Source organism: Labeo rohita, chromosome 3 (genome assembly GCF_022985175.1).
Source record: "Labeo rohita strain BAU-BD-2019 chromosome 3, IGBB_LRoh.1.0, whole genome shotgun sequence".
NCBI lineage: Eukaryota > Metazoa > Chordata > Actinopteri > Cypriniformes > Cyprinidae > Labeo > Labeo rohita.
The window spans coordinates 8,949,141-8,977,023 of NC_066871.1; the positions used below are offsets into that span (position 1 = coordinate 8,949,141).

A 27,883-nucleotide genomic window follows, 5' to 3' on the forward strand; every position below is an offset into this window, starting at 1 on the left:
TTTATTCACATTACACATTTAAGGTAAACCTTTCCCAGATAGAACACATCTGCAAGATGTCTGTTAAAGATCACATGATCTGGAAAGCATCTGCTGTGTACAAACTGACAGATGTCTGTAAGATGTCAGTTTTACATACATTCTAAATCATAAACATCTTAAAGATATATAATAAACATCTATTTGACAGCTAAAAGGAAACGCCCTATAGACGTATTGCAGATGAGCAAACACTCTTATAATTATTTAATTATCTTGCAGACATCTCTGTGATGTACGTGTGCTATCAGGGCATGCTCACAACATCCCAAAGAAAAATATTTTACAATTTATAAAAGACAATTTCTAAATTTGTTTTGGTAGTATTATATCACATGATGAGTGTATATTATTATTGTTTGTTGTTTACTTGTGGCATCTGATAGAGCGTTTGGACCTGGAAGCGGTGACGTGTGACATCAGAGTTAACAAGCGGATAGCCTATCCACAAGTTTCCTATGCCCCATGATGCCTTGCGTCAAAAGTGGGAGCGTCTTCCGGTTCCAAGTAAACAAGCGGGGCATGACACTCATTCATTGAAGCCTCGTGAAGCACTGACACTTTCCTCTGTTTTGGTAAAAGATTTAATGCTTCGAGTGTGTCGAAAAACAGTGCAATCTGGTGGTTAGTAGCAAATAAAGCAGCCAAAAGCATGTAAAAGAAACTCATTCACCACACATTCCACAGATCGACTCATGTTACGTGCACAAATAAGTCTAACAGTGTGTGTGTGTGTGTGTGTACTTGTTTTTGCTACATTGTGGGGACCAAATGTCCCCACAAGGATAGTAAAACCTGAAATTTTTGACATTGTGGGGACTGGCTTGAGGTCCCCATGGGTACAAAAGCTTATAAATCATACAGAATGAGATTTTTTGAGAAAGTAAAAATGCAGAAAGTTTTCTGTAAGGGTTAGGTTTAGGGGTAGGGTTAGGGTAAGGGGATAGAAAATACAGTGTGGACAGTATACAAACCATTGCACCTATGGAGAGTCACCACAAGGATAATAAACCAGACTGTGTGTGTGTGTGTGTGTGTGTACTTGTTTTTGCTACATTGTGGGGACCAAATGTCCCCACAAGGACAGTAAAACCTGAAATTTTTGACATTGTGGGGACCAGCCTGCGGTCCCCATGGGTACAAAAGCTTATAAATCATACAGAATGAGATTTTTTGAGAAAGTAAAAATGCAGAAAGTTTTCTGTAAGGGTTAGGTTTAGGGGTAGGGTTAGGGTAAGGGGATAGAAAATACAGTGTGGACAGTATACAAACCATTGCGCCTATGGAGAGTCCCCACAAAGATAATAAACCAGACTGTGTGTGTGTGTGTGTGTGTGTGTGTATTTTTCTGTCTCTGATAAATTCATTTACCCACTAAACTGTGGCATTAAATGCTAGTACGAATATCTATATGATGTAATAGAAGAATAATGTACACATGAAGTGCATATGGCAAATATATAATTTTCCTGAAATAATTTGTGTTTTTCACATTGTATGACTGGGTATTTAAAATCTAAATGAATACTACTACTACTGCCGCCTCACCGGAAGTTGCACCCACGTTCTTTTTACAGTAGTGCCCCTCAGAAACAGGTGGATACTGCAGCAAATAAAAGCAGCAAACAGTGAAATAATAAACCTTGTAATGTGCATTTGCATGTGCATCTGTCCACATTATTGCTATCCACAGATTCCAAATACTACAGTTTTTTACTACAAAAAAATAAAAAAATAAATAGATAAATAAAAAATAAGTCACGAAAAAAGGCTTTGCGGTTATTGAAGACGCGTACTGTAAAAGAGATGCGCACTGTAAAATGGCAAAACTATCGCTGGTTCACGCGGTTTTTTTTTGCGCTCCACTGCGCTGGACGAACGTTTTTGACTGTTGCACCGCGTTTAGCGCCATATCAAGTTTAAATTAAAAACGCGTCTTGAACGGATTGTCACGTTCTCGCAAGACAAATCTGGGCGACGGTGTAAAAATATATCCATTAATCTGCACGTTCACCATACTAACGTATCTACAAAGGTCTACTCATAAGGTATGTGTATACTCTTTACTTATATTTATGTGTGTTTACTTTTTAATATATTCTTTAGGTGTTTACCCATATTGCTGTACTTGCTTTTCACTGTTTTGTTAACCTTTGCACAAACTGTATTTGTCCCACATTTGTTTGTACTAAAAAAACATACATATTTATAAAACTTGTATTGTTTATGACCTTGATGATTAAGATGATTTAATAATAATTTATGTCATAATTTAAGAGTTTAAGACCTGGTTCTCTGACTTAGTGATCCAAATTAGTTGTGAGGGGAAGACTAAGAGATTAATAAATTAAGACTTGCCTTTTGGTCTGTTTTATTACACAAAGTTAATTTATGGCTTCAGAAAGTTAAAGTATTGCACATTAATCATATGTGCTGCCTTTGCATGCTTTTAAAGCTCCTTATTCATATTCATTTTATTGAAAGTAATGGCCAGGATATTCATCCCTCGTGTTCTATAGTTTTAATTACTAATTATTAATAAATTAATTACTTATAGAGTTTCTCAATGAATAAACAAGTATACATATTATTTTGTCAATATGTGCAACTGTTCTGTCAGTGTTACTGATGCTAGTTATATATGAACTTGACATAAGCAAATTAACTGTTACAGAAAAAGTTGTCTCAAAAATGTGCTAACCACAGGCTCTGGCAGCTACAGATTGTGTTATGAAGGCGTACAGTTATTTTATTGCTCACAACACATAATTCACATTGATTCCTTTTGTATTCAGCTCGATTGGAACAAATTGCTCCTGACTTTTTATAGCAAAACAATTGCAATATTTCAGAATTGAGAACGCTGTTGTGCTATTAAACTCTAAAACAACAGACAGTTCCTTGTTTTTAGCACCAATTTATATCACAAAGCAGCGAAAAGATGTATAAGGTTTTGGTAATTTCAGTTGTTAGCTCATTTGGTGCATCTTTAGCATTTCGCTCATTGGTTGTGTGGAGGTGGACAGAAAGTGTACGAGGCGTTTTGGGGGTGTGAATGTGAGAAAATTAATCTCTCTCACCACAGGAATGTTTATAATGCAAGCCCAGTTGCTGGTGCTCATTTACATTTGAGAATATCATCTGCACGGCCTCTCGCCAGAGTAGTGGACGCAGGATTTAGCTAATGCGCTGGCATTATGACCGTTGTTGTGTAATGGGTTGATGCATCATTCCAGGCAGAGCTGTCTGTGATCTCACCCGCAGTAATAGCTCTGTGAGAATGTATTTAACGCTAAACCGCGAGCTCCGGTAAATGGTGTGGAATCGCTCCAATTCTGTAAAGCGCAATGGCTTATGAAAGTGACACAATCCAAGTATGTGCATTCCTGTCAAGTACCTAAGTGACGTAAACACAAGAAGAAATAAAATCAGGTAGTGTTGCTCACTCTTTGACAGTTTGGGTAATGTGACTTTTAAAATGATCAAATAAAATTAACTAGCTATGTTGGATTGCTCATTTTTATGGAAAGTTAAGATGAGTTTTTGCTTTTGCTTTACTTTCAGTAGCTGACTAGCTTTTTTTTCAAAGTAGAAGTGCTTTGCTTGGCTTTTGGGGTCATTCTTCAGGCTGTTTTGAGTGAATTTCGATTTGTTAACATTAGTTAATTCATAGGCATCATAAATGAAGAAAAATGAATGTGTGACTTTTACAGCATTTATTAATCTGTAAGTTAAAGGAATAGTTCACCTAAAAATAAAAAAAATTCTGAAAATTTACTTACCCTCAGGCCATCCAAGATGTAGATGAGTTTGTTTCTTCATCAGAACAGATTTGAAGGAATTTAATATTACATCACTTGCTCACCAATGGATGCATTGCAGTGAATGGGTGCCATCAGAATAACAGTCCAAACATCTGATATAAACATTAAAAGAATCCAAAAATAATCCATGTGATTTCGGTCCATAAATTAATATCTTAAGTGAAAAGCTGGTTGTTTGTAGGAAACAAATTCTGTAAAAATAACTTCCTCCAGTGAAAAAGTCCATCCCCTGTTGTCCTCTCACATCAAAATACACCAACATATTTGTTTAGAATTGTTTTAGACTGTTCTTTCTTGTAAATGTAAACAGTGCTTGATTTGTGCATATTTCTCTCCTGATTCAGACGAGATTCACATAAGAAAGTTAAAAATGTCTTAAGGATGAATTTGTTTCTTAAAAACACAGCTTTTGTCTTAACAAGATGTTAATTGATGGATTACTGTGATGTTTTTATCACCTGATTGGATTCTGACGGCACCCATTCACTACAGAGGATCTAATAATGCTAAATTTCTCCAAATCTGTTTAGATGAAGAAACAAACTCATCTACATCTTGGATGACCTGAGGGTGAGTACATTTTGTTTTTGTGTGAGCCATTTCTTTATAGGCTTTCTATATTTTATCATGCGAGTGCCTTGGGATTTTCTTCCCATGCTAATTTAATTCAAACTTGTCGTGCTCTGTATATGAATGAAAAACCTGTAATATTCACTGCTTGCGCAACTTAATGTCCTATTTCTATGAAAGAAGAGTTTTCAGTTGTATTTCTTAGTAAATATATTAAATAATAGAAAATAGTCAGTGTAACATATTTGACAAAGTAGTATGTGACCCTGGACCACAAAACCAGTCATAAGTAGCACAGGTATATTTGAAGCAATACCCAGCAATGCATTGTATGGGTCAAAATGGTCGATTTTTTTTTTTTTTTCTTTTATGCCAAAAATCATTAGCATATTAAGTAAAGATCATGTTCCATGAAGATATTTTGTAAGTTTCCTACCGTAAATGTATCAAAACTTAATTTTTGATTAGTAATATGCATTGCTAAGAACTTAATTTGGACAGCTTTAAAGGTGAATTTCTCAATATTTAGATTATTTGCACCCTCAGATTCTAGATTTTCAAATAGTTGTATCTCGGCCAAATATTGTCCTATCCTAACAAACCATGTATCAATTGAAGCTTATTAATTCAGCTTTCAGATAATATATAAAGCTCAATTTAAAAAAAACTGAACCTTATGACTGGTTTTGTGGACAAGGATCACATATGTACATTTTGTTGTAAATGTAATAAGTAACATGTTACTTGTAACGTTTCAGCCCCAGCTTTGCTCTTTGAGATGAAAACGGCCAGATCTTCACTTGAGTGTCTAGTTTAGTAAGTGTCGCCAAGGCAGAGCCAGTGACAGAAAACATTCCCAACCTCATTCATCAAGCTGTTTTTTTTGCTCAGAGCATCTCAAATTCCTCTCTCCTTTCCTGTCATAGAAATTTTCTAACTTACCATGGATGTTCCTGAGGGATTTTATCACGCATTGACTACAAGAGAATGCAAATGGCATACACAGGCATGAATCTGGGACAAGATGGCCATGACCTGCAGAGGTCTCCTCTCTGAGCCGGGCGTCTGGGGATTCAGAATTCTCCACAGCTGAAGCTTAATTAGCCCAACTCTGTTGCCTGGAGAAGTGTTCAGCGCTTGACCTTTCCTAAAGGTAAGCGACCGGCGCGTGTTCAACAGGCCACAGGAAAATGAGCAGCACCAAGGAGGTTTCTGACAAGCCCAACTAGGAGGGGAGGTGGAGATGGTGAAGGCATTTGAGTTGGCGCCCAGACAGTGTCTCGTCTAAAGATACCCTGAGAAACATGCGATGCCAAAGGGAAGTTTATCTGTGTTTCTGCTGCTGATCATTAAAAAGAGACTGAGCTGAATGCACAGCAGGTTTTGTGTTTATCAGAAGTGGGTTTAAAAACAAGCAAATTGAAAACATTTAAGTCTTAGCAGATAGTAGAAGATAGTTATACAGACCTTTATGTTGTCCCAAACCTGTATGAGTTTCTTTCTTCTGTTAAGAACAAAAGAAGATATTTTGAAGTATGTGGATAACCACACTGCTGTTAGTCGCTGGTAGCCATTGACTTCCATACCATGGAAAAATATACAAAATGTTTGTGAGTTATCCCTTCAGAAAATCAGGTAAATAAAGTTTAAAGTAGTAGTAGTAATAATAATAATAATAATAATAATATTTTTTTATGTGTGTGTGGGTGTGTGTGTTAGTTCAGAAAGCATCCATAAAAATCAAATAATTGTAATTAAGAAAAACATCATGGTCTTCACAAAAATACAAAAGTTATATCTTAAGTTAATCAGGTAAGTAGAAGTTAAAAACAATATTTAATTTAATTTAATTTAATTTAATTTAATTTAATTTAATTTAATTTATTATTTTACATCTTGAAAACCGAAAAAATATATATTTCTTTTAGAAAAAAAATATTAATTCTATCTATCTATCTATCTATCTATCTATCTATCTATCTATCTATCTATCTATCTATCTATCTATCTATCTATATCTATCATTTTTTAGTAGTTTTAAGGTTTTATTTATTATTTATTTTATTTAATTTAATTCAGAAAGCATCCATAAAAATCAAATAATTATAATTAAGAAAAAAATCACAGTCTCCACAAAAATACAAAAGTTATCTCTTAAGATAATCAGGTAAGAAGTTAGAAACAATAATACATGAAATGAAATGAAATGAAATGAAATGAAATTATTTTTTTACATCTTGAAAACCACAAAAATTATTATATTAGAAAAAATTTATTTTAGAAAAAATAATTTATAAATTATTTTATAATTTATCTGTCTGTCTGTATGTATGTTTGTCTGTCGGTCTGTTTACTTTTTTGTAAGTTTAATATTCAATTAAAAAAATATTTAGCAAAGATATATATATAAATAAAAAAAATAAATGTAATTATTAAAAAATCATGCTGTCCATAAAAACATTAAGCAACACAACTGTTTTCATAATTGAAAGTAATAGAAAATATTTGAGCACCTTATTTATGTAGTGTATATATTATTTTACAATTAATATTAAAAAAAAAAAAAAAAAGCTTAATTCTGTGTTTATTTTTGGTACACAAGATTTGCATAAATCTTGCCATATGAAGTCTGTACATGATATACACTCTTCTTGTTGGATAACTAATCATAGGCTTCATTAATAAGCAAAACAGTTTCTCTTATTTGTAAATTGGCCATTCAATTCAATAGCCCATAACCTTTTTACATACGAATGCCTTTAAGTACAATTTCTATTGGAATTTGTTCTACTCATGTTTCTTGAAATAAGCCAGATGTTCACATCAATAGGACCGAGTTGTGTTTATGCAGAAAAATTGTGTGTACGTGGGCTTGTGCGTATGGTTTTCATTGTCCTTCCCTGGCATGAATATGTCGAGACCTTGACTTCATCAAAGTTGCTAACTGTGTGCACTGCAGCTCTAATAGCTCGCTCTTCATTAGTGTGGCACAGGAGCTGTCAGGTTGAGTATGTCAAGCATAAAGAATCAGAGAAGCCTCTTCCAGGTCTCTCAGTTACACACCCTCATCAGCCACCATCACCGCTGCATTTTAAACCAAGCCACTCCTTTTATATGTTTCTCTATGTCATAAAATCCCTGTTTTTAGGAAAAAGGTGCAGTGGCGCTGATGACTGTTGTGAATTGAAAGCCACTGCGCCTTGGAGCAGGAAGAGATTTGCTCACGTGATCGTCCTGTACATAATAAGAAATCCTTTGAAGGTGGGACATGCCTGTCATCCTATAAATCATCCATAGGCAAGTATTCCTCTCTGGCAGTGCGGCCAGGCGCCGTTCTCATTGTCCGGTGTGGGCTTGCCTCTCGGTGAAGAGCGGTGGGGTGAGGCGCTTTGATAAAAATACTTCACAAAGTCGCCGTCACCATTAACGGCTCTCGCTCTCGTGTGAACGCGACGAGGAGAGGGATGAGAAAAACACACTGTGATTTTTAGCAGCGATAAAATTGATTTAAAGCCGTATCAAAACATGACGAGCTTTTTACAAGTGTCATGTACTTTTACGGAGAGGGACCCATTTTCCAGCTCTGTGCTTTGCTCATCAGTTTGGCAGTGCATGCTGCAGAGCAGAGGTGATTACTTTAGAGAATTAGATTTAATCACTTAAAATGCTGAGGGAACTGTTCTTGGGCCATAATAGTGCTTGGAGAGTTTGGTTTGTTTATTCCCCACTGGATTTTATTTAATGAGTTTTAATGTTATGGAAGGCTTTTTTAAATTTCAACTATATATTATAAAAGCAGTATTAAATATTCATTTTTACTTATAAATAAAAAGCTATTTTTTATTCAAAAGTGCTTGCAAGAAATTGGAGGAAAAAGTAAATTTCTTATTCATTCAGCTCTGCACTTTATAACATACAGTATGTTGTCTGAATGAAAATGAAGAAAGGCATGCTAAATGACACTTTCCATTAAAAAAAAAAAAAAAAAAAAAAAAAATGCATACATAATTGATATATAATCTGGATTACATAATCAGATTCCAAAAATTAAGTACTTGTAATTGGAGTAAGTTACATTGTAAAAAATTCGTAATCAGACTATATATATATTGTCCAATTTTGTGGACATTCACATATAGACTAGTCATTAGTCAGGTGGCGACACAGCATTTGATCAATGGGTTTACAAATATCATTTCAGGTTTAAGAAGTGTTTCAGCATTGCATCAACTACTGATGACCACATTCATTTTTATTTAAACGGTCACTCAGTAGGTTATTTAACCTTGTATTATTGTGTTTAATTGAAAGGCTTTTGTTTTTCAAGCTCATTAAAATGCTTAAATTCTCATTATTATTTGCAGACATTCTCAAATCTTTTGTTATCTGAACCTCTTTCACATAATATATTTACTTGTGGTCAATCAGCAATTCTGTAAAAGACAGTATCTCAATTTGCATTGAACTTTGAGCGTCGTAACTTTGCAGATGCTCAAACTGCAACATGACACACTAACTAAAAGTAAAAAAGTGAAATGATAACAAGTGACTCCTTTAAGCACCCATGAGATTTTAAAATAAATATTTTAATAATTAAGTGTCACTTTTGCACTTTCACGGTTCTCTGACGTTGGTTAATGGTCATATGGCTTGCAGGTAAACATAAAACTTTTTTAGTAAGAATATTACTTTATTTTGAAATGATTTATTTTATTTTTTACATTTTTTATCACTTAATTACTTGTTAGCCTTTCGTTAAAGGAGAAGTCCACTTCCAAAACAAAGAATCACATATAATGTACTCACCCCCTTGTCATCCAAGATGTTCATGTCTTTCTTCCTTCAGTCATAAAGAAATTGTTTTTTGAGGAAAACATTTCAGGATTTTTCTCCATATAATGGACTGCTATGGTGCCCCAATTTTGAACTTCCAAAATGCAGTTTTAAACTCAGCTTCAAACGATCGCAAATGTTGTAAACGATCCCAGATGAGAAAGAAGGGTCTTATCTAGTGAAACGATTGGTTATTTTCATAAAAATAATACAATTTATATACTTTTTAATGTCAAATGCTCATCTTGTCTCACTCTGCCTGCACAGTTTTTGTTCCAGGTCATGACAGTTAGGGTATGTCGAAAAACATCTCATGTTCTCCCTCAACTTCAAAATTGAGCTATATCGCTGTTTTACGTTTTTTGTTAAGGGTGTTTGATCTTCTTTGCATATTCACTTTGCAAAGACTGTGTCGGTGCTTCTGCAGCAATGTAGGACGATTTTGAAATGATTTTTGAAGTTGAGGGAGAAAATACGATTGGACTTTTAACTGTCTTGAGTCAGAATACACAGAGTTTATTGAGAGCAAGGCAAGACGAGCAAGGAAAATAACCGATCGTTATGCTAGATAAGACCCTTGTTCCTCAGCCACATTTAAGATGCATTTTGGAAGATCAAAATCGAGGCACCATATCAGTCCATTATATGGAGAAAAATGCTGAAATGTTTCACCTCAAAAAACATTATTTCTTTACGACTGAAGAAAGACAGACATGAACATCCTGGATGACAAGGGGTGAGTACATTATATGTGAATCTTTGTTTTGGAAGTTCATCCATAGAAGTTCTGGTTTAAATTGACAAACCCCTGCAGATCCAAACAGATCCAAAACAAACCTCAGTTTGGGAAACTTTTATGTAGTATAATTTTAATGCACTTCATGTTGTTAATTACAATAAAAGGAATATCTTTTTTTCACTCATTTTTATATCATTATGGTACAAGATTATCCTATTTTAATCAATGTGATAAATGAGTTAGGTCTAAAGTAATGTAAAAATTGTCAGATTATATTGCCTAAAATGTGTAATTGGATTATGTTACAGACTACAATTTTTGTCATGTAATTTGGAATCAGTAACAGATTACCAATTTTAAGTAATCTATATACATTACATGTGTGTATATATATGTGTATATATATGTGTGTATGTATGTGTGTGAATATATATATATATATATATGTATATGTGTATATATATGTGTGTATGTACATGTGTGTGTGTGTGTGTGTATATGTAATTCACAATTTCTGTGACGCAAAGCTGATGATTTTTTTTTCACATCTTCAGTGTCATATGATCCTTTAGAAATCAGTCTAATATGCTTAATTAGTGCTTAAGAAACATTTCTTATTATCAGTGTTGAAAGCACGATTTAATGAATAGAAAAATCAAAGGAACAGCATTTATCTGAATCAGAAATATCTTATAACATTCTAAATGTCTTTTCTCTTTATTTTGAACAGCTAAATGTGTCCTTGCTGAATAGAAGTATTAATGTCTTTAAAAAACATCTCACTGAACTCAAACTTCTGAATGATATTGCATTTTTTCTTTGACCTCTTGAGGTTGTTATGCACCTGTTTTCACTGACCATTATTGAAGAAGAAAAATAAAAATCTCCATTTATTCATTCATATTTTATTCATGGAAAGTGCCATTTACATGGCTTATTAAAGCACCCAAATAAAGTGCTTGAGTTGAATCAAGAGGCAGAAATCCACAGTCTTGTGGCCTAAATAAATGTGACCACGTTCAGTGCAAAGCAGCTCATTTTTTTCCTCTAACAAGGATGGACTAATACTGCATGAAGACAGACGTTTCTGGCATGCTGTTCATTAGGTGAGACAGTGTTGTGACACTCATAGCCCTCTGATGGCCTCGCTCGTTCTACATGCCAGTCTGAGCTCTAAATGCTGAAACTGCTGCAGGACACAAAACCGTTCTCTGACTTGACAGCCGTGACAAGGGGTTGGCCTTATCAAATCAAGATGGAATGCTAATTGAGAGGCTTTTTGCAGAAAACTTGTGCTGCTTTTGTGCAGGCATTGGTAACAAACTACTTTGCTTTATAGGAGATCACATCTTTTGTGTGTCATGCACAAAATCGGCTCCAGCAAACCTCGCTTCCCCTGGATAATCTTACTTTTGAACAGGTCTCAGCAGGTATTTCCATCCATTGACATCTGTGGGATTTTGGGTATACTTTAGACTCCCATAGCAAGACAAACTGCTTTTTCTGCTATAGATTGTATGGCCAACACTAGTACGTCTTTATAGTTTTGTTGTAATATTGATGCATGTTCCTTGTGTGAGCATATGAAGGGCGGATTTTTTTTTTTTTTTTTTTTTTTTTTTTTTTTTTTTTAAATGAAGACTGTTTTGCTGAATTGTAATGAATTTTAGCAGATGGATGATGACTCTTCAGCACCTCAAATGATGTCTCAAGTGTGGAGCAATATGCTTTTTTTTGCTCATTAGCACGTCTATTTTTGATGTTTGTAATGGTGCAACATATTGTTGCAATCCACCTTTTTACCCTTAAGAGTATGCTAATCCATACTGGCAAAATATCTTTAACATCTGTGTTATCCAAGTTCTTTAGAGGTTAAATCAATTACAAACTACTTGATGTTTAAAGTTTTGTGTCTTAAAGTCTTTAAATAAACTGGTTTGCATTAAAGCACAGCAGCTTACATTGTGCTGCAGGTGTGAAAACGATGACAATAACAGCTGTGCAAGCTGTTTTTTTTTCCCCACACACGTTTTCCAACACATTTTGACATTTTTGACCAGTTTTGCTTACAAATGTGAGATTAGAAATGCTTATTACATTGGCAAGTTGTTTGAAAGTGCGATTGTATGCATGTACTGTATTAATTTATTTATTTAGCACACAGTGTCCCCACTACCTTATAGGTATCCTCATTAAAGGGATCCTCATTTCCTCATTTTACCCAAAAATGAAAATTCTGTCATGAATTTCTCACCCTCATGTTGTTCCAAACCTGTGGAATATCCACAGATGGATATTCAAGATATTTTTGATGAAATCCAAGAGCTTTCTGATAGTAACGTAGCTACCACGTTAAAGGCCTAGAAAGTATATTGCTAAAATAGTTCATGTGACATCAGTGGTTCAACTGTAATGTTATGAAGCTACAAGAATACTTTTTGTGCACAAAAAAAAAAAAAACCTTTATTCAACAATCTCATCTGTGTCTGTGTCATGTTCAAGGTCTTACGGGCTTGGAACGACATGAGGGTGAATAATTAATGACAGAATTTTCATTTTTGGGTGAACTATCCATTTAAACAGCTTTTTAGCTGTTAGAAAACTAACCAGTCTTTTTGCATCTTCAGACTTGCTAACATCAGGTTGTCTGATGTGTTGTTTGAACTTCCAAAATGTAGTATCATTGCAGCTTCAAAGGGCTCTAAATGATTCCAGCCCTGGAAGAAGGTTCTTATCTAGTGAAATGATCAGTCATTTTCTAAACAAATTGACAGTTTATATACTTTTTTTTTTAACTCAAATGCTCATTTTGTTTAGCTCTGTGTGAACTCTGTGCATTCCGGTTCAAGTCAGTTAGGGTATGTCGAAAAACTCCCATCTCATTTTATCCTCCAACTACAAAATCATTTTTGTAAAGGGCGTTTGATCTTCTGTTCACTTTGTAAACACTGGGTCAGTACTTCTGCAACGATTTAGGACGATTTTGAAGTTAAAGGAGAAAATGAGATGCAAGTTTTTCGACATACCCTAACTGACTTGAACCGGAATGCACAGAGTTCACACAGGGCTAGACAAGATGAGCATTTGAAGTTAAAAAGTATAAAATTGTAACTTTTTTTTAGAAAATGACAGATTGTTTTGCTAGATAAGACCCTTCTTCAGCTGGGATCATGGAGAGAAATCCTGAAATAAAAACATAATTAAAAAGAAGAAGAAAAAAATTAAATAATAAAATTCCCATATGATTGAAGAAAGAAATACACAAAAATCTTGGATGACAAGGGGGTGAGTAAATAATCTGTAAATTTTTGTTCTGGAAGTAAACTTCTACTTTAACTTTTCCCCGGAAAATTTCCGTCATATGCTTCTCCACCATTGACAAGTTATTCCGGCAAGCTGTGTTTATATGGTTTATAAGGCACTATTGTGGACCTTCAGAAATAGTTTTTGGACTTCCAGGTCCAAAAATATACAATCATCATCTGCGTAACCGTAATAGTTGTTTTAATCATTCAGCAGCATATAAATGAAAACAGCCTAACGTTATAGTGAAAAATTATGATGTCCATGAACCAGTACACGTTGCCGTTTTTTGATGGAACTTACAAGGATAGTTCACCCAAAAATGAAAATTACCCCATTCACCCTCAAGCCATCCTAGGTGTGTATGATTTTCTTCTTTCAGACAAATACAATCAGAGTTATATTAAACCTTGTATTTAAGCTTTATAATGGCAGCAAATGGCTGTTGAGATTTTGAAGCCCAATAAAGCATCCATCTATCATAAAAAGTGCTCCACATGGCATTTGTGTAAGACAAATGTCCATACTTACAACTTTATAAACCGTGATCTCTAGCTTCCACTAATTGTTGTACGCGCATTCACGAGAGAGTGACGTTCAAGTGGATGATGTAGGCTGCAAGTTAAAGAGGATGTAAGTTGGTGGATTTCGATATTAGCCAAGAGGAGACTGGTTTTACTTTGCTGTAAAAACTTGATTTTTTCACAAAAGCAGCATATTCTCACCGGAGCTTACACTACCTCTCTGTCCTACGTTCTCCGCTGGAACACCATTTTCTTGTGAATGTATGTACGACAGTTAGTGGAAGCTACTGATTATGGTTTATAAAGTTTCAAATGTGGATATTTTTCTTACACAAATGCGTTGATTCACTACAGAAGGCCTTATTAACCCCCAGAGCCATGTGGAGTGCTTTTCATGATGGATGGATGCACTCTATTGGACTTTAAAATCTCAACACCCATGACTCCGATTGTATTCACCTGAAAGAAAGTAAATCACGAGTATAACATGGGTAAGTTTTTGTGTCCCTTTTGTATAGGAGTTTTTTTGGTTTAAAAACACAGTCTCTTTTTTTTACCTTTTGAAATATTCACTGATTACATTTTCATTTTTCATATTCACAAAATATTTTGGGGGTCATGAAAGACTGAATACGAATATGATAAAAAAATGCTGGCAGTGGCAAGCAACTAATAATAATAGTCTGGCAGGGAAAGAATTAAAATCTCATTAAAATCCTTTGTAACTATCCTTGTTATTGGCAAAATATGGATTCTTGTGTACTATGAGACACATCTGTAGATATTACCTCCTGCGTCAGCCATTGAAAACATCATATTTGTCGACCATTGTGCGGGACGCTTTCATAGGCCATTTAAAAGCTCAAGAATAACATCCTAATGCACCAACATGCTCTCCAACTGTCTCTGATAGGCAGGCGAGGCATACCTGACTTTGTTGACATTACTTATTAGAGCCAAGGTACAAGATGCTTCTGAAAAGCTCAAAGTTCATGACATTTTCAGCACTGTCTGTTTATTTCTCGGTATTTACTTTGAAGGTTAAACTGGCCTCTACCAGTAATTGCGCTGTTTCCTCCCTCATGATCATAGCAAATCAATGGTAGACCTTTTCAGAGCACACTGATGTGTTTTAAAGGACTAATTCAGCGCTCAAACAGATGGACTGAAGCTCTGCTTCAATCAAAATGCTGCATTCATAATAAAGGACATCACTGCACATAAAAGATGAAAGATAAATGACCATTAGATGAGCAAACCCACCGCATTTTCTCATTTATAGATTTTAACCAAGGGACTCTATAACTAAAACCAGTTTTTGAAAGGAGGAGACAGCATGGGGGCATATTAAGGACGCTGTTGCACCATGTTCTGTCCTCATTTATGTGTCTAGATTTGAGTTGCTTCTGGTTTGTTAAAATTATGTGTCGAAGTTAATGGAAGTATATTAATGACAGATGTCTTTGAAACAAAGCATGAGTTGCACTGCACTAAATTGGAAAAATTTTAGTGAATAAAACATTTTTTTTTTATCTTTCAGTCAACAGTTCTTATATAAATATTTTTTTAAATGGTGTTTTAATTTTAACGATCCAAAGGACCTTTTTTCCCCAATATATAAAGGACCTTTTGTGCAGTGGAAAGATTTCATGAATGTTACCTTTATTTTTAAGAATATAAGTAGGGAAAAATGCTTTCATTTTAATGCATTGCATTTTCAGGGCTTGCCATTTTGAGAGTTGAAATTCAGTGTGGTTGTATTTTTAAGTTATACATTTATTGCACATTTTATGTACATTTAATATATTTAAGTACACATCCAATTGGTAAAATGTCACGCAGTTTTATTATTAAAATTTCTATGAAATATTCAGCTTCCAAAGTTAATTTCCGAAATGTTCATTTTAAAAATACCACCCACATTATTTCCGTCAATTTGATTTCACTTTACAGATTAGTTTGGTCATTCAAATTCAGTTGGATATTCAACATTGCACATCCAACAATTGCAGTAAGGCTTTTTTCAGGCATTTCAGGATGCTTTCGAAGAAATGTATCATTAATTTACTTCCACAGACATTAGATTCACATTTATAATTCGCTCATGCCTACAGTGTATTCAAGTTATGCATTTAATGGTTGCTAGACCTTGCTGTTGCTAGCAGAATTACCAACAGGAACACATTACACGAACAGCCCTGTTTAAATGTGTTCATGGCTTTTGCTGTGATGATTTGTGAATGACTGGGGGGAGAGTTGAGTGTTCAATGTTTGATGATGTTTATATACTGTAGTGCAACAAAAGGGCAAGAAAATCCTATTTTCACTTTTTACCATAGACAGTTATGCAAGGATTTATGTTTTCCTACTGTCAGAATTGTGCATCAAAATAACCAATGAAAAGATGTTTCATCTGTTGAACAAGTCTCTCCACTGGCCTTGAAGTATCCAAAACAAAAAGGACAGAGGTTGTACTCATTGCATGAACAGAACTGGAATTAACTTCTTGTACTGCGTTAAGGAATGAAAGTGAATGTGTTTTTTATGTTTCATTTAATTTGTTTTCCTGTGTTACATTTTGTGAGATAAACGTAATGACACACCTCAGCAGTCACTGTATGCTTTACGGGTTTCTATTCCATATCAAGATGATTAACTTGGTTGAGTGTTTTCAACAGTAACAGGAGGGCGATGAACGAAACAAATGCTGTGCATACCAAACGCTGTGACACTGAACAAGAGCTTCTCACTTATTCTCTTTAATGACCTTGCATGGGTTCTAAATGTATTAAAGCATTTCATGTGAAAGGCAGAGTCTCTTGAGCTACAGTACATACAACATTGTATTTTGCCCATGTTTTATTTTTATTTATTTATTTTTTTATATATTAAGAGCACTGGGTCTTAATTAGTTTGAGGTCTTCTGTTTCCTTTTGTCCTGCAAACTGATTCAAAAGGAATAGTTACACCAAAAATAAAAATGATTTATGTCATCATTTGCTTACCCTCCAAATTTCTATGAAATGTACTAGTGTTCAAAAGTTGAACAGGTTGGGAATATCTCTTATGCTCACCAAGTCTGCATGTGTTTGATCAAAAATAGTCAAATATCAATTACAATTTAAAATAGCTGTTTTCTGTGGAAGTCTGTTTCCACCACTGAATAATAATAATAAAAAAAAGGTAATTGCAACTTTTTATCTCACAATTCTGACTTTCTTTCACCGTATTGTGTGATATAAACTTACAATTGTAAGAAAAAAAAACGATTTTTCTTAGAAGTGCAAGTTTATATCTCACAATTCTAAATTGCGATTAAAAACGTACAATTCTGACTTTCTCGCAGTTCTGACTATTTTTTTTCCTCAGTATTGCGTGATATAAAAAGTTTTCTTAGAATTGCATGAAAAAAAGGATTGCAAGATAAAATGGTTTCTGACTTTTTTTCTTGCAATTTGGACTTTTTCCTCGCAATTCTGGCTTTTTCTCACAAATGTGAGCTGAATTCTGCAAAAAGTCCATATTGCGAGGAAAAATGTCAAAGTCAGAATTACACGTTTTTATCTCACAATTTGACTTTTTTCCTCACAATTTGGACTTTTTAAAGAATGACAATTTTTTTCCTCAGTAATGTGTGATATAAACTCTGACTCTGTGTGATGGAAACTCTTTTTCTTAGAATTGCGAGTATATAACTCTCAATTGCGAGTTTATATCTCAAAGAATTGCGAGGAAAAAAAAATTAAAAACTGCAAGACAAAAACTCGTAACTTGTTTCATAATTTAGACTTTTTCCCTCACAATTCTGACTTTTTCTCGCAATTGCGAGTTTGTATCTTGCAATTCAGACCTTCTCACAATTCTGACAATTTTTTTTTTCTCAGTATTGTGTGATATAAATTTGGACTTGCAACGACAAAAAACTGTTTCTCTTGTAGAATGTTGAATTGAGTTTATATCATATATACAAGAAGAAACAAAAAGAATTGCAAGGTAAAAACTCGCAATTCGTCTTGCAATTTAGACTTTTTTTCTTGCATTTCAGACTTTTTTTCCCCTCACAATTCAGATTTTTTTCTCACATTTGTGAGTTTGTATCTTGCAATTCTATTCTGATTTTATTTCTCGCAATTGTGAGCTACACAATTCTGAGAAAAGTTGTAATTGCGAGGAAAAAGTCTGAATTGCGAGATAAAAAATTCTTCTGACTTTCTCACAATTCTGACAATTTTTTCCCTCAGTATTGTGTGATATAAACTCAGACTTGCGAGGACAAAAGACTCTTTTTTTAGAATTGCGAGTCTGTATCTAGAGAAAAATTGTGAGGAAAAAAAAAAAAGGATTGCAAGATAAAAGCTAACAATTTGGACTTTTTCCTTGCATTTTGGATATTTTCCTTGCAGTTCTGGCTTTATATCTGAGCGTATATCTTGCAATTCTGACATTATTTCTCGCAATCGTGAGTTAATATAATACGTAAGCTTATGCTAGGAAAAGTCTGAATTACAAGGGAAAAAAGTCTGAATTGTGAGATTCAGACTATTTTTCCTCATAAAAAAATTTAACTGATAAACTTCAGAAAAAAAAACAAAAAAAAACGTTCTTTTGGGAGTTTATAACTCACAGTTGTGTTTATATCTCGAGAAGAAATGCTAGAAGAAAAAAAAAAGAATTGCAAGATAACTTGAAATCTGTCTTGCAGTTTAGACTTTTTTTCTTGCATTTCAGAACTGTTTCCTTACAATTCTGATTTTAATTCTTGCAATTGTGAGTTTATATCACACAATTCTGAGAAAAAGTCCAAATTTAAAGATTTTATCTCGATATTCTGAGTAAAAATGCAGACTTGCGAGTCTGTCTCTCGCAGTTCTGACTTTATATACTCTGCAAGTTTCTATGACGCAATTCTGAGGAAAGTCACAATTTACCTTTACTATATATATATAGCTGCAAAGCTGAACCTTCATGTTTTTCTAAATATCTTCTTTTATGTTCCACAGAAGAAACACATGCATACAGATTAGGAACAATACGAGGGTGAATAAATGATGACAGAATTGACATTTTTAGGTGAACTACCCCTTGAAGACATATTCATCATCAGAAAAGAAAGGCTGGTTTCACCAAGGTCCTCCTCCTCAGTCCCATCTGAAGTCATGACCCACCATTTCATAAAATTTCACATTGAATGGCCTATAAAATTCTCTAAGCTGCTCAATGACTTCCTGGTCAATCTGAACATGAGTTCTGCCCTTGGACTTGCCCAGGCAGCGGGGCTGGCTGCTGCTTTCTGGCTTCTTCAGGCACGGGAAGCCTTTTGTTCGGTTGAAGTAGAAGTGCTTGTCCGTGATGATGCGTTTGAGCCCCAGGAAATCCTGCACCCGGCCCAGTTCTCCGGCCGGATCCGTGATGAGCCGCTCCCCGCTGACAAAATGGATCTGCGATAGACGGAAGTATTGCAGCCAGTTCTCCAGGTGTAGGATGTACATGCCTATACGGATGGCGTTCCAGGAGGTGTCCACGATGCCTTGACTTCTGTTTTTGAAGGCTAGTTCCTCAAAAGATGGGATGTCTGGCTTCTTCGACAGGGTCTGTGTGTAGTCAGAGATCGCCCTCGTGACTGGGTTCCGCACTACTACGATCAGCTTTGTTTCGCGAGACATGTTTGAGATGCGTCGCGGTGCCTCCCGTGTCACAAAGTAACTCGGTGTTTTCTCCATGGTGATCTGGCTGTCCAGAGTGCGCGGCATGAGACCCCTGTGAAAAGACACACAGAAATATTCATCAAAATGAATGTATAACATAGGTAAGGTTCAAAACGGTGACTTCTCCATGTAAGCAATCCCCAAAATTCTAAAGTATTCCAATAAAAATGTTTTTTGTTAGAATGTCTTTCATAATTTGGAATCATTTATAGGAATCCCATTACTATGATATTTATTTTTTTATTATTATATTTATTTTTCATTTCAATTTAAAATTTTTTTAAACATTGTCTCAGTAAATAAGCTGCTGCAAAGAAAATGAACAAAATAAGAAGTCCTTTGTACAGAAGGTACAGGAATATTCCAAAATATGATAGAAATTCTAAATTTCTAATTATCCTGTAAAATGTTCTTATTGGAACCCTTTAGGTTTTTATTTTATTTTTTTTAACAACCTACATTAGTATTGGCACCCTAGATAAATATGAACGAAAACAAGCTGGTGTGTATATGTATGTGTGTGTGTGTGTGTGTGTATATATATATATATATTACACATATTTTTAAATAAGTGCATTTATGAATTTATCCAAAGCTACTGGAGCAATGTAATAATTTGCATCAGAAAATATGAAATAACAGAAATGTCAAACATAACAGCACTAAACACCAGCAGGTTCTAAAATAAAATAAAATAAAATAAAATAAAATAAAATTCTCCTTTCAATATTCTAATTACCCAGTCAAATGCAAAGTAATTTGCGAACTATCCACTGCCTAATTTGTGAAGTTATCTGGACAATTTCAGTTGCTGTAACTACAATTAAGATAATAAGAAGGGGGAAAAAATGATAATCAGTCAATAAAAAAACACAGAAATCAGTTCAATCACAATTATTGGGTTTATTTAATGATCAATATTATATCAGCAGAACTATGTAAAAAAAATGTAATTAAATCAAGAAATTTGTGGGGTTTTTTTTTTGTTTGTTTTGTTTTGTTTTTTTCTCGCAACAATGCATTTAAATTGTGATAATAGGTCCCTTGAGTGTTGTTACTGTTATTGTTGCTCATACTTAGAAAAAGTACAAAGCACTAACTTAAGTATTAAAATTCAGCATGCAACTCCATATTTATGTCCCTACAGACATGGATACATCAAATTGTTGGGGTGTGCTATTGCTTTTCTGAGCAGTCTGACATTTGGCAACTACAACCAGGACAACATTCTATAGGAAGGAGGAACCACACTTTTGACTTGAGTAAGTAACCATCTCGCAATAACCTAGCAATCGCTTAGTAACATGCTAAAAACCACTCACCCATAGTACCTCACAGCAAGACTGGCAGAAAACCATTGTGAGTTTTCCACAGGAAAAGACCGCTCACATTTCCTCAGAGAGTGTAAAAAATGTATTATATTTATTTGAGGAAACTATATAAGCAACCCTGGCATTTTCTTTTCACAGCCTTGAGAGGAAAAAGCGAGATAGCTTGTGGAACGTGGTCACCCCTCACATTAGTGTAGACTCCGGCATGACAAATAGGAATTCAGTTACAGCAAGTGACAAAATAATCAGAGCACACACATGAGGTTTTAATACTCGCCGGCAATATTTCTAGTCTCTTATCTCCTGGGTGAGTGTGATGCTGAAGGGTATGGGGAAATTATCAAATCTCAGGCACATCCTTTACTCCTGCTCATAAATCACCATCACCTGCATTACAGATGCACAATAGAGAGAAAGGCTTCGGCAAATCTGGGACATGCGAAATAGGTCATTATTTTCACAAGTTTCTTCGCCAAACCATCCAGTCCAACTTTAGAGTTGTTCTGACTTGAACTGATGAACTACATAAGGTGATATCCACTCGGTCACAGTTCTGTTGTCGTAGCAGATAGCTGGTGCCCCGTCAACCTTTTTGAAGGAGCGAACGTATTAACGGTGCCGTAAGCAATTTTTATGGAATGCCACGTGGAAAACTTCCCCCTTACCTGACAGATATCACTGAAACAGGTGTCTTGAGAAATCACACTCGTTTCTGCGACAGCCCTAGGCTGGAAAACTGCTATCTGAATGCAGAATGTTACCGTTTAGCCAGTCAGAAAACTCTGAAGCGCCTAGTCGTTTTGAGTGTTCGGCTTCGCTGACATTTGGTTCGCTAACATGTCAATGCAGAGTAGTATTTTTGAGGGAAGGGGCAGTGTTATTCAGTGGCGTAAATTAGCAAAATGGCTAACATTGCTAACAGCAACTTTACAGAGATTGTTCACCCAAAAATTCTGTCACTAATTACTCACCTTCATGTCATTCCAAACCCGTAAGGCCTTCGTTTACCTTTGAAACACATATTAAGATATTTTTAATGAAATCTGAGAACTTACTGACTCTGCATAGACAGCAACTGACACATTTAAGGTCCAGAAAGGTGGTAAGGACATTGTTAAAATAGTCCATTTGAAATCAGTGGTTCCACTGAAATTTTATAATAAAGTAGTTATCTTTCCACGCAAAAAGTATTTTTGTATCTTCATAACATTACGGTTGAACCACTGATGTCACATGGACTATTTTATCAATGTCCTTACTACCTTTCGGGGCCTTAAACGTGTCAGTTGCGTTGCTGTCTATGCAGGGTCAGAAACTTGTATTTCATCAAAAATATCTTAATTTTTGTGTTCTGAAAATTAACAAAGGTCTTAGGGTTTTGAAATGACATGAAGGTGAGTAATTAATACAAGATTTTTTTTTTTTTTTTTTTAAGTGAACTATCTCTTTAAAGTCACTATCTGTTTTCTAACTGCATGTTGTTGGTACCCAAACATACATTTTTGCACTTTTTTTTTCCTTGTAATTTTTTAATAAAATATAATAATTTGATCTTCTGGAAAAAATTGTAGCCTTCTCTCTGGTGAAATATACTGGATTCATCGGCACTGATAGCTTTGTGGGCATACAGTACCGTTGTGCTCCCGAGTTCAAATCCCGGCTCGAGGACCTTTCCCGATCCCGCCCCCTTCCCTCTCTCCCACTTCGCTTCCTGTCAGCTATGATCTGTCCTATCATAATAAAGGCAAAAAGGCCAAAAATAAATCTCTTAAAAATAAAGGTGCTTTAAAAGGTTCTTCACAGCGATGCCAAAGAAAAAAACATTTTTGGTTCCACAAAGAACGTCCCGGTTACGTATGTAACCTTGGTTCCCCGAGGGAACGAGACGCTGCGTCCAGAGAACGCTTTGGGAACGCCTTTGGCGGACGACGCTCTGAAAGAATGTGTAATCGAACCAACGAGAAAGCAGGACGTCACGGGTGGGTGACGTCATCGACCAGGAAGCATAAAAGCACGTGCGAAGCCGGCCGGCGTCAGCTTCGTGGATGAAGCGAGCACTCGGCAGGGATGCCGGAAGGATGGACCGAGACGCAGCGTCACGTTCCCTCGGGGAACCAAGGTTACATACGTAACCGGGACGTTCCCCTTCAGGAACTCGAGCTGCGTCCAGAGAACGCTTTGGGAACGAGATGCCCACGCCACCAGACTTCCAAATCCCTGCCTAGTGAAAGAGCTAGGGCAGGAGGACAGAGGAGCCAGGAGTGGCTCGGACATCAAGGCTGTAAAACCTTACAAAGGTGAGAGGCGTGGACCATCCCGCAGCATTACAGATGTCCTGTATTGGGACACCTGCAGAAAAGGCCTTAGAGGCGCCCAAAGCGCGCGTTGAATGAGCCTTGACCCCCAAAGGTGAGGGGAGGTCAGAGGACTGGTAAGCCGTAGATATAGCATCCACAATCCATCTACTTAAAGTCTCTTTTGAAGCAGGAGACCCCTTTTTAGGGGGGCCATAGCAGATGAACAACTGTTCTGATTTTCGCCACAGGGCAGCTCTGTGGACATAGGCATCTAGGGCACGTACCGGGCACATACAATTAAGCTTCTGCTGGTCAGGCTCCCGGAAGGGAGGAGGACAAAAGGCCTGGAGCACAACCGGCTGTGGTGGGTGGGTGGGGACCTTAGGAACATACCCTGGTCTAGGGTAAAGGAAGGCATTAATATTGCCTGGAGAAAACTCTAAATGAGAAGGGGCCACAGAGAGGGCCTGCAGGTCCCCAACCCGCTTGAGGGAAGTAAGGGCTAGTAGAAGCACCGTCTTAATGGTAAGAAACCGAATCGGGATTTCTTCCAAAGGCTCAAAAGGAGGTTTGCAAAGAGCTTCAAGCACCACAGTCAGATCCCAAGTGGGGACACGGGGCCGTGTCGGAGGCCTCAGCCTCAGTACACCACGGAGGAAACGTATAACCAGTGGGTTCTTACCCACAGAAACACCATCGAGAAGGGCGTGGTAGGCCGAAATTGCCGCCACGTAAACCTTCAGGGTGGAGTGGGCTAACCCTGTGGAGAAACGAGCCTGCAGAAACTCCAGTACTGTACCAACCGGGCAGTTAACTGGGTCTTGCTGGCGCTCTTCACACCATGAAGTGAAAAGCTTCCACTTCAGGGCATATAGTCTCCTCGTAGAGGGAGCTCTGGACTGGAGGATGGTCTCCACAACCTCAGTTGAGAGACCGGAATCTATGAGTTGTGCCCCCTCAGGGGCCACCCCCAGCTTCCACAACTCCGGACGGGGGTGCAGAATGGTGCCCCCTGCTTGTGAGAGGAGATCCCTCCTGACGGGAATCTCCCATGGAGAGCCGTTGAGGAGAGATATCAGGTCCGAGAACCATACTCGGCCCGGCCAGTACGGGGCTACTAATAGTAGGCTGACCCCGTCCCGGCGTACTCTCTCCAGAACTCCTGGGAGCAGAGCAATCGGGGAAAGGCATACAGACGAAGCCTCGGCCACGTCTGTACCATAGCATCCAGCCCCAGGGGAGCTGGATGAACTAGAGAGAACCAGAGGGGACATTGTGCATTCTCCCTCGTGGCAAAGAGATCTAATTGGGCTCGCCCAAAGATCTCCCATATCTGCTCCACCACCTCTGGGTGAAGCATCCATTCCCCGGGCCTCGGCCCCTGTCTCGACAGGATGTCTGCTCCCACATTCAAATGCCCAGGAATGTGAACTGCTCGAAGAGAGAGGAGTTTGTCCTGGGACCACACAAGGATCTGGTGCGCCAGCTTGTATAAGGGGCGCGACCGCAGACCTCCCTGGTGGTTGATATAATAGACCACCGCTGTGCTGTCGGTGCGAACCAGCACATGGCGATCTCTGAGGTCTGGTAGAAAGTACTTCAATGCTAGAAATACGGCCAGCATCTCGAGGCAATTGATGTGCCAATCGAGATGACGACCCGTCCACAGACCTTGGGCGGGGCGACCACTCATGACCGCCCCCCACCCAGTGAGGGATGCATCTGTCGCTAGCGTTACGCGGCGGCAAGGAGCTCCCAAAGTCGGGCCCTGATTTAGGAACCACGGCTTCTTCCACATGTCTAAGGCACGTAGCCCTCTGCGCGTGACCTTGATCATGCGGAGCGGGTTTCCCCTCGGGAGAACCCTTTTGATTTGAGCCACCACTGTAGGGGTCTCATGTACAGCAGGCCAAAAGGTATCACGTTGGACGCTGCTGCCATCAGACCCAATAGTTGTTGAAACTGTTTGACAGTGAGTGACCGGCCCTGCTTGACTCTCTTGACTGCGGTGAGGATCGACACAATACGAGCAGGGGACAAACGTGCCTGCATCGTGGTCGAATCCCACACCACGCCCAGATAAGTGGTCCTCTGTAATGGAGAAAGTACACTTTTCTTGACGTTTAGTCTTAACCCCAACGTTTCCATGTGGGCGAGAACGACATCTCGATGTCGAGCCGCTAAAGTCTCGGACGCTGCTAGGATCAGCCAGTCGTCGATGTAGTTTAATATGCGAATGCCCTGAAGCCGAAGAGGGACCAGGGCGGCATCTACGCATTTCGTAAACGTGCGGGGTGAGAGTGCTAAGCCGAAGGGAAGAACCCGATACTGGTAAGCTTCGCCCCTGAAAGCGAACCTCAGGAACTTCCTGTGTTGAGGAAGGATGGAAACATGAAAGTACGCGTCTTTCAGGTCTATCGTCACAAACCAGTCCTCGGACCTGATTTGTGACACTACTTGCTTGACTGTAAGCATTTTGAATTTCAGTTTCATGACTGAATGATTGAGGCGACGGAGATCGATGATCGGCCGCAGCCCCCATCCTTCTTTGGAACAATGAAGTACCGACTGTAGAACCCGGACTCCCTTGCGTGAGGAGGGACCACCTCGATGGCCTCCTTCCTCAGAAGGGTCTCTACTTCCTGCTCCATGACCAGAGCCTGCTTGGGGCCCACCAGAGTGGGAAAAACCCCGTCGAAAGGCGGCGGCGGAGCGCCGAACTGAATAGCATAACCTTTCTCTACAGTGCGCAGGACCCATGCAGACACATTTGGCAGTAGCTTCCACGCTGCTAAATAGTCTACTAAGGGAACCAGCCGCTCGAGGCTGGCCTCTGGATTTGACTGAACTACTAGCTCGGAGACCTGTAACGGCGGACCGGCAGGAGACTGCCGAGCTAACTGCTGTTCTAGAGACCCCCGAGGGGGTGACGAGCACCCTGGTTCCGCTACGTTCCCGGGCGGAGAAATCCGGGGCAGAAGCTCGTCGGAGGCCGTTGTGTCCTGTAACCTTGGCAGGAACAGCAAATCGACCTCCCGAGGGCACCGAGGAGAAACGGCCACCGTGTAATGCGGTGTGACTCGTTCCTCCCCGGTAGGGGCTGCCCTCGGCGGCCCTGGTCTGGCGTCAGGACCGCTTTGGGGCCTGGGCCCTCCTAGACTGAAGCACGACCCTCAGGTCGGGCCTCGCCTTGGAGGACCCCGGCCTAGAGTGCCGCGGGTCTCGGTCCCTGGACGGGGGAGCGCGAGTCGCGACACTCAGCTTTTGAACTTGGCGGTACGAGGAGCTGGTACTCGGGGACGGCTGCTCACGCCCAGCAGCCGTCGGGGCTAGAGAGCGGCGAGGGAGGAACCTCTGGAACGCCGCCGCCTGTTTGCGAGCCTCCTGGTACCTGCTGACGACAGAGTCTACTGCGTCGCCAAACAGGCCAGAAGGCTGAAGCGGGGCGTCCAGAAGGAAGACCCTGTCCTTTTCTTTCATATCGGACAGGGTCAACCACAGATGTCTCTCCGCGGCCACCATGGCTGCCATAGACCGCCCTACTGCCCGGGCGGTCTCTTTGGTGGCACGGAGAGCTAAATCTGCGGTCCTTTGGAGTTCCTCCAGATCTACTTTCTCACCCTCAGCTAGCCCCTTCAGCAGGTCAGCCTGATATGCTTGGAGCACTGACATTGTATGCAGACATGCTCCAGCTTGACCTGCTGCCGAGTACCCCTTACCCACAAGCGCTGAAGTTGTTCGTAGCGGCTTAGAGGGTAAGGTGGGAGCCTTCAATGACGATGCCCCGGCGGGAGACAGATAGCTCGCAAGTGTCTGCTCCACACGGGGCATCGCCTTATAGGCTCGCTCATCGAGCCCCACCACATTTCCATAGTAATCTGAGGCGGGGACGAATAAGCGAGCAAAAACGGTCTTTCCCACGATCTCGAGATCTCTGAGTGGAGATCGGGGAAGAACGGAAGGCTCCTCATTGGAGGTGGAGGCTTACTCCGCAGAAAACGCTCATTTAACTTGCTTCTCTGCGGAGTAGCTTTTACCTCGGCGGGCTAGTCGATGTTTAGCTTATCAACCGCACGAGTAACCACCTCCAAAAGCTCCTCGTACTGCAGCGATTGAGGGAGTGGCTCCTCAATCGCACTCTCCAAGTCAACCTCCTCAGAGGAAGACAGGAGGAGAGAAGAGCCCGCTCCTTGGGAGGAAGTAGCCGCAGTGCGGGCTTCCGAACCCTCAGAACGGGCATCGGACCTGCCGGGTAAGGAAGGAGATAGGGGGTCACCCGTCTCCATTCCCTCCAGCTGCGAACCCCAGGAATGCAGTGCCCGCTCCGCCTCGACGGCAGCGGGACCAACACCCTGGGGAACGCTGGTGAAGGCTCCCTCCTCAAAGAGAGCCTTCCGGGAGCGGAGCACCCGCAAAGGAAGTGCTTCACAATGCGGGCAGTCAGTCCTCTCGAGGGCTGACATAGCTTGCTCCGCTCCCAAGCAGACCACGCACATGCTGTGTGTATCCCCACTCGTAATATATCTCTTACAAGGGGGAACACACAGCGTGAAACGCGGCCCGCTCTTATTGCCACTATTTGACTTGTCAGATTTCTTAGACATATCCTCGAAATAAAAGGCGTGCTAACTTGCACAAAAACAGAGGATATCAGACACAAACACAGAGCGCTCCGCTGAAAGACAGAAGCTGACGCCGGCCGGCTTCGCACGTGCTTT

General features: G+C 38.9%; 1 protein-coding gene and 1 long non-coding RNA gene across 3 annotated transcripts in view; one reads left to right on the forward strand and one right to left on the reverse strand.

The window, feature by feature from the left end:
- Window positions 1-1,956: 1,956 nt before the first annotated feature.
- On the forward strand, window positions 1,957-5,839 carry LOC127155681 (uncharacterized). 2 transcript variants are annotated; one of them, XR_007825630.1, is made up of 4 exons: window positions 1,971-2,087; window positions 4,394-4,433; window positions 5,192-5,249; window positions 5,360-5,839. It is a non-coding gene; the product is annotated as an uncharacterized LOC127155681 (long non-coding RNA). The 2 variants fall into 2 exon arrangements; XR_007825631.1 differs by lacking the exon at window positions 4,394-4,433 and having other exon boundaries at window positions 1,957-2,087.
- A 10,549-nt stretch (window positions 5,840-16,388) lies between these two features.
- The window catches only part of hs3st2 (heparan sulfate (glucosamine) 3-O-sulfotransferase 2), a 37,638-nt gene continuing 26,143 nt past the window's right edge, over window positions 16,389-27,883 (reverse strand). The window contains exon 2 of the mRNA XM_051098069.1: window positions 16,389-19,589. Coding sequence (XP_050954026.1) covers window positions 18,971-19,589 — 619 coding nt within the window. The 3' untranslated portion in view covers window positions 16,389-18,970. The remainder of the gene's footprint in view (window positions 19,590-27,883) is intronic.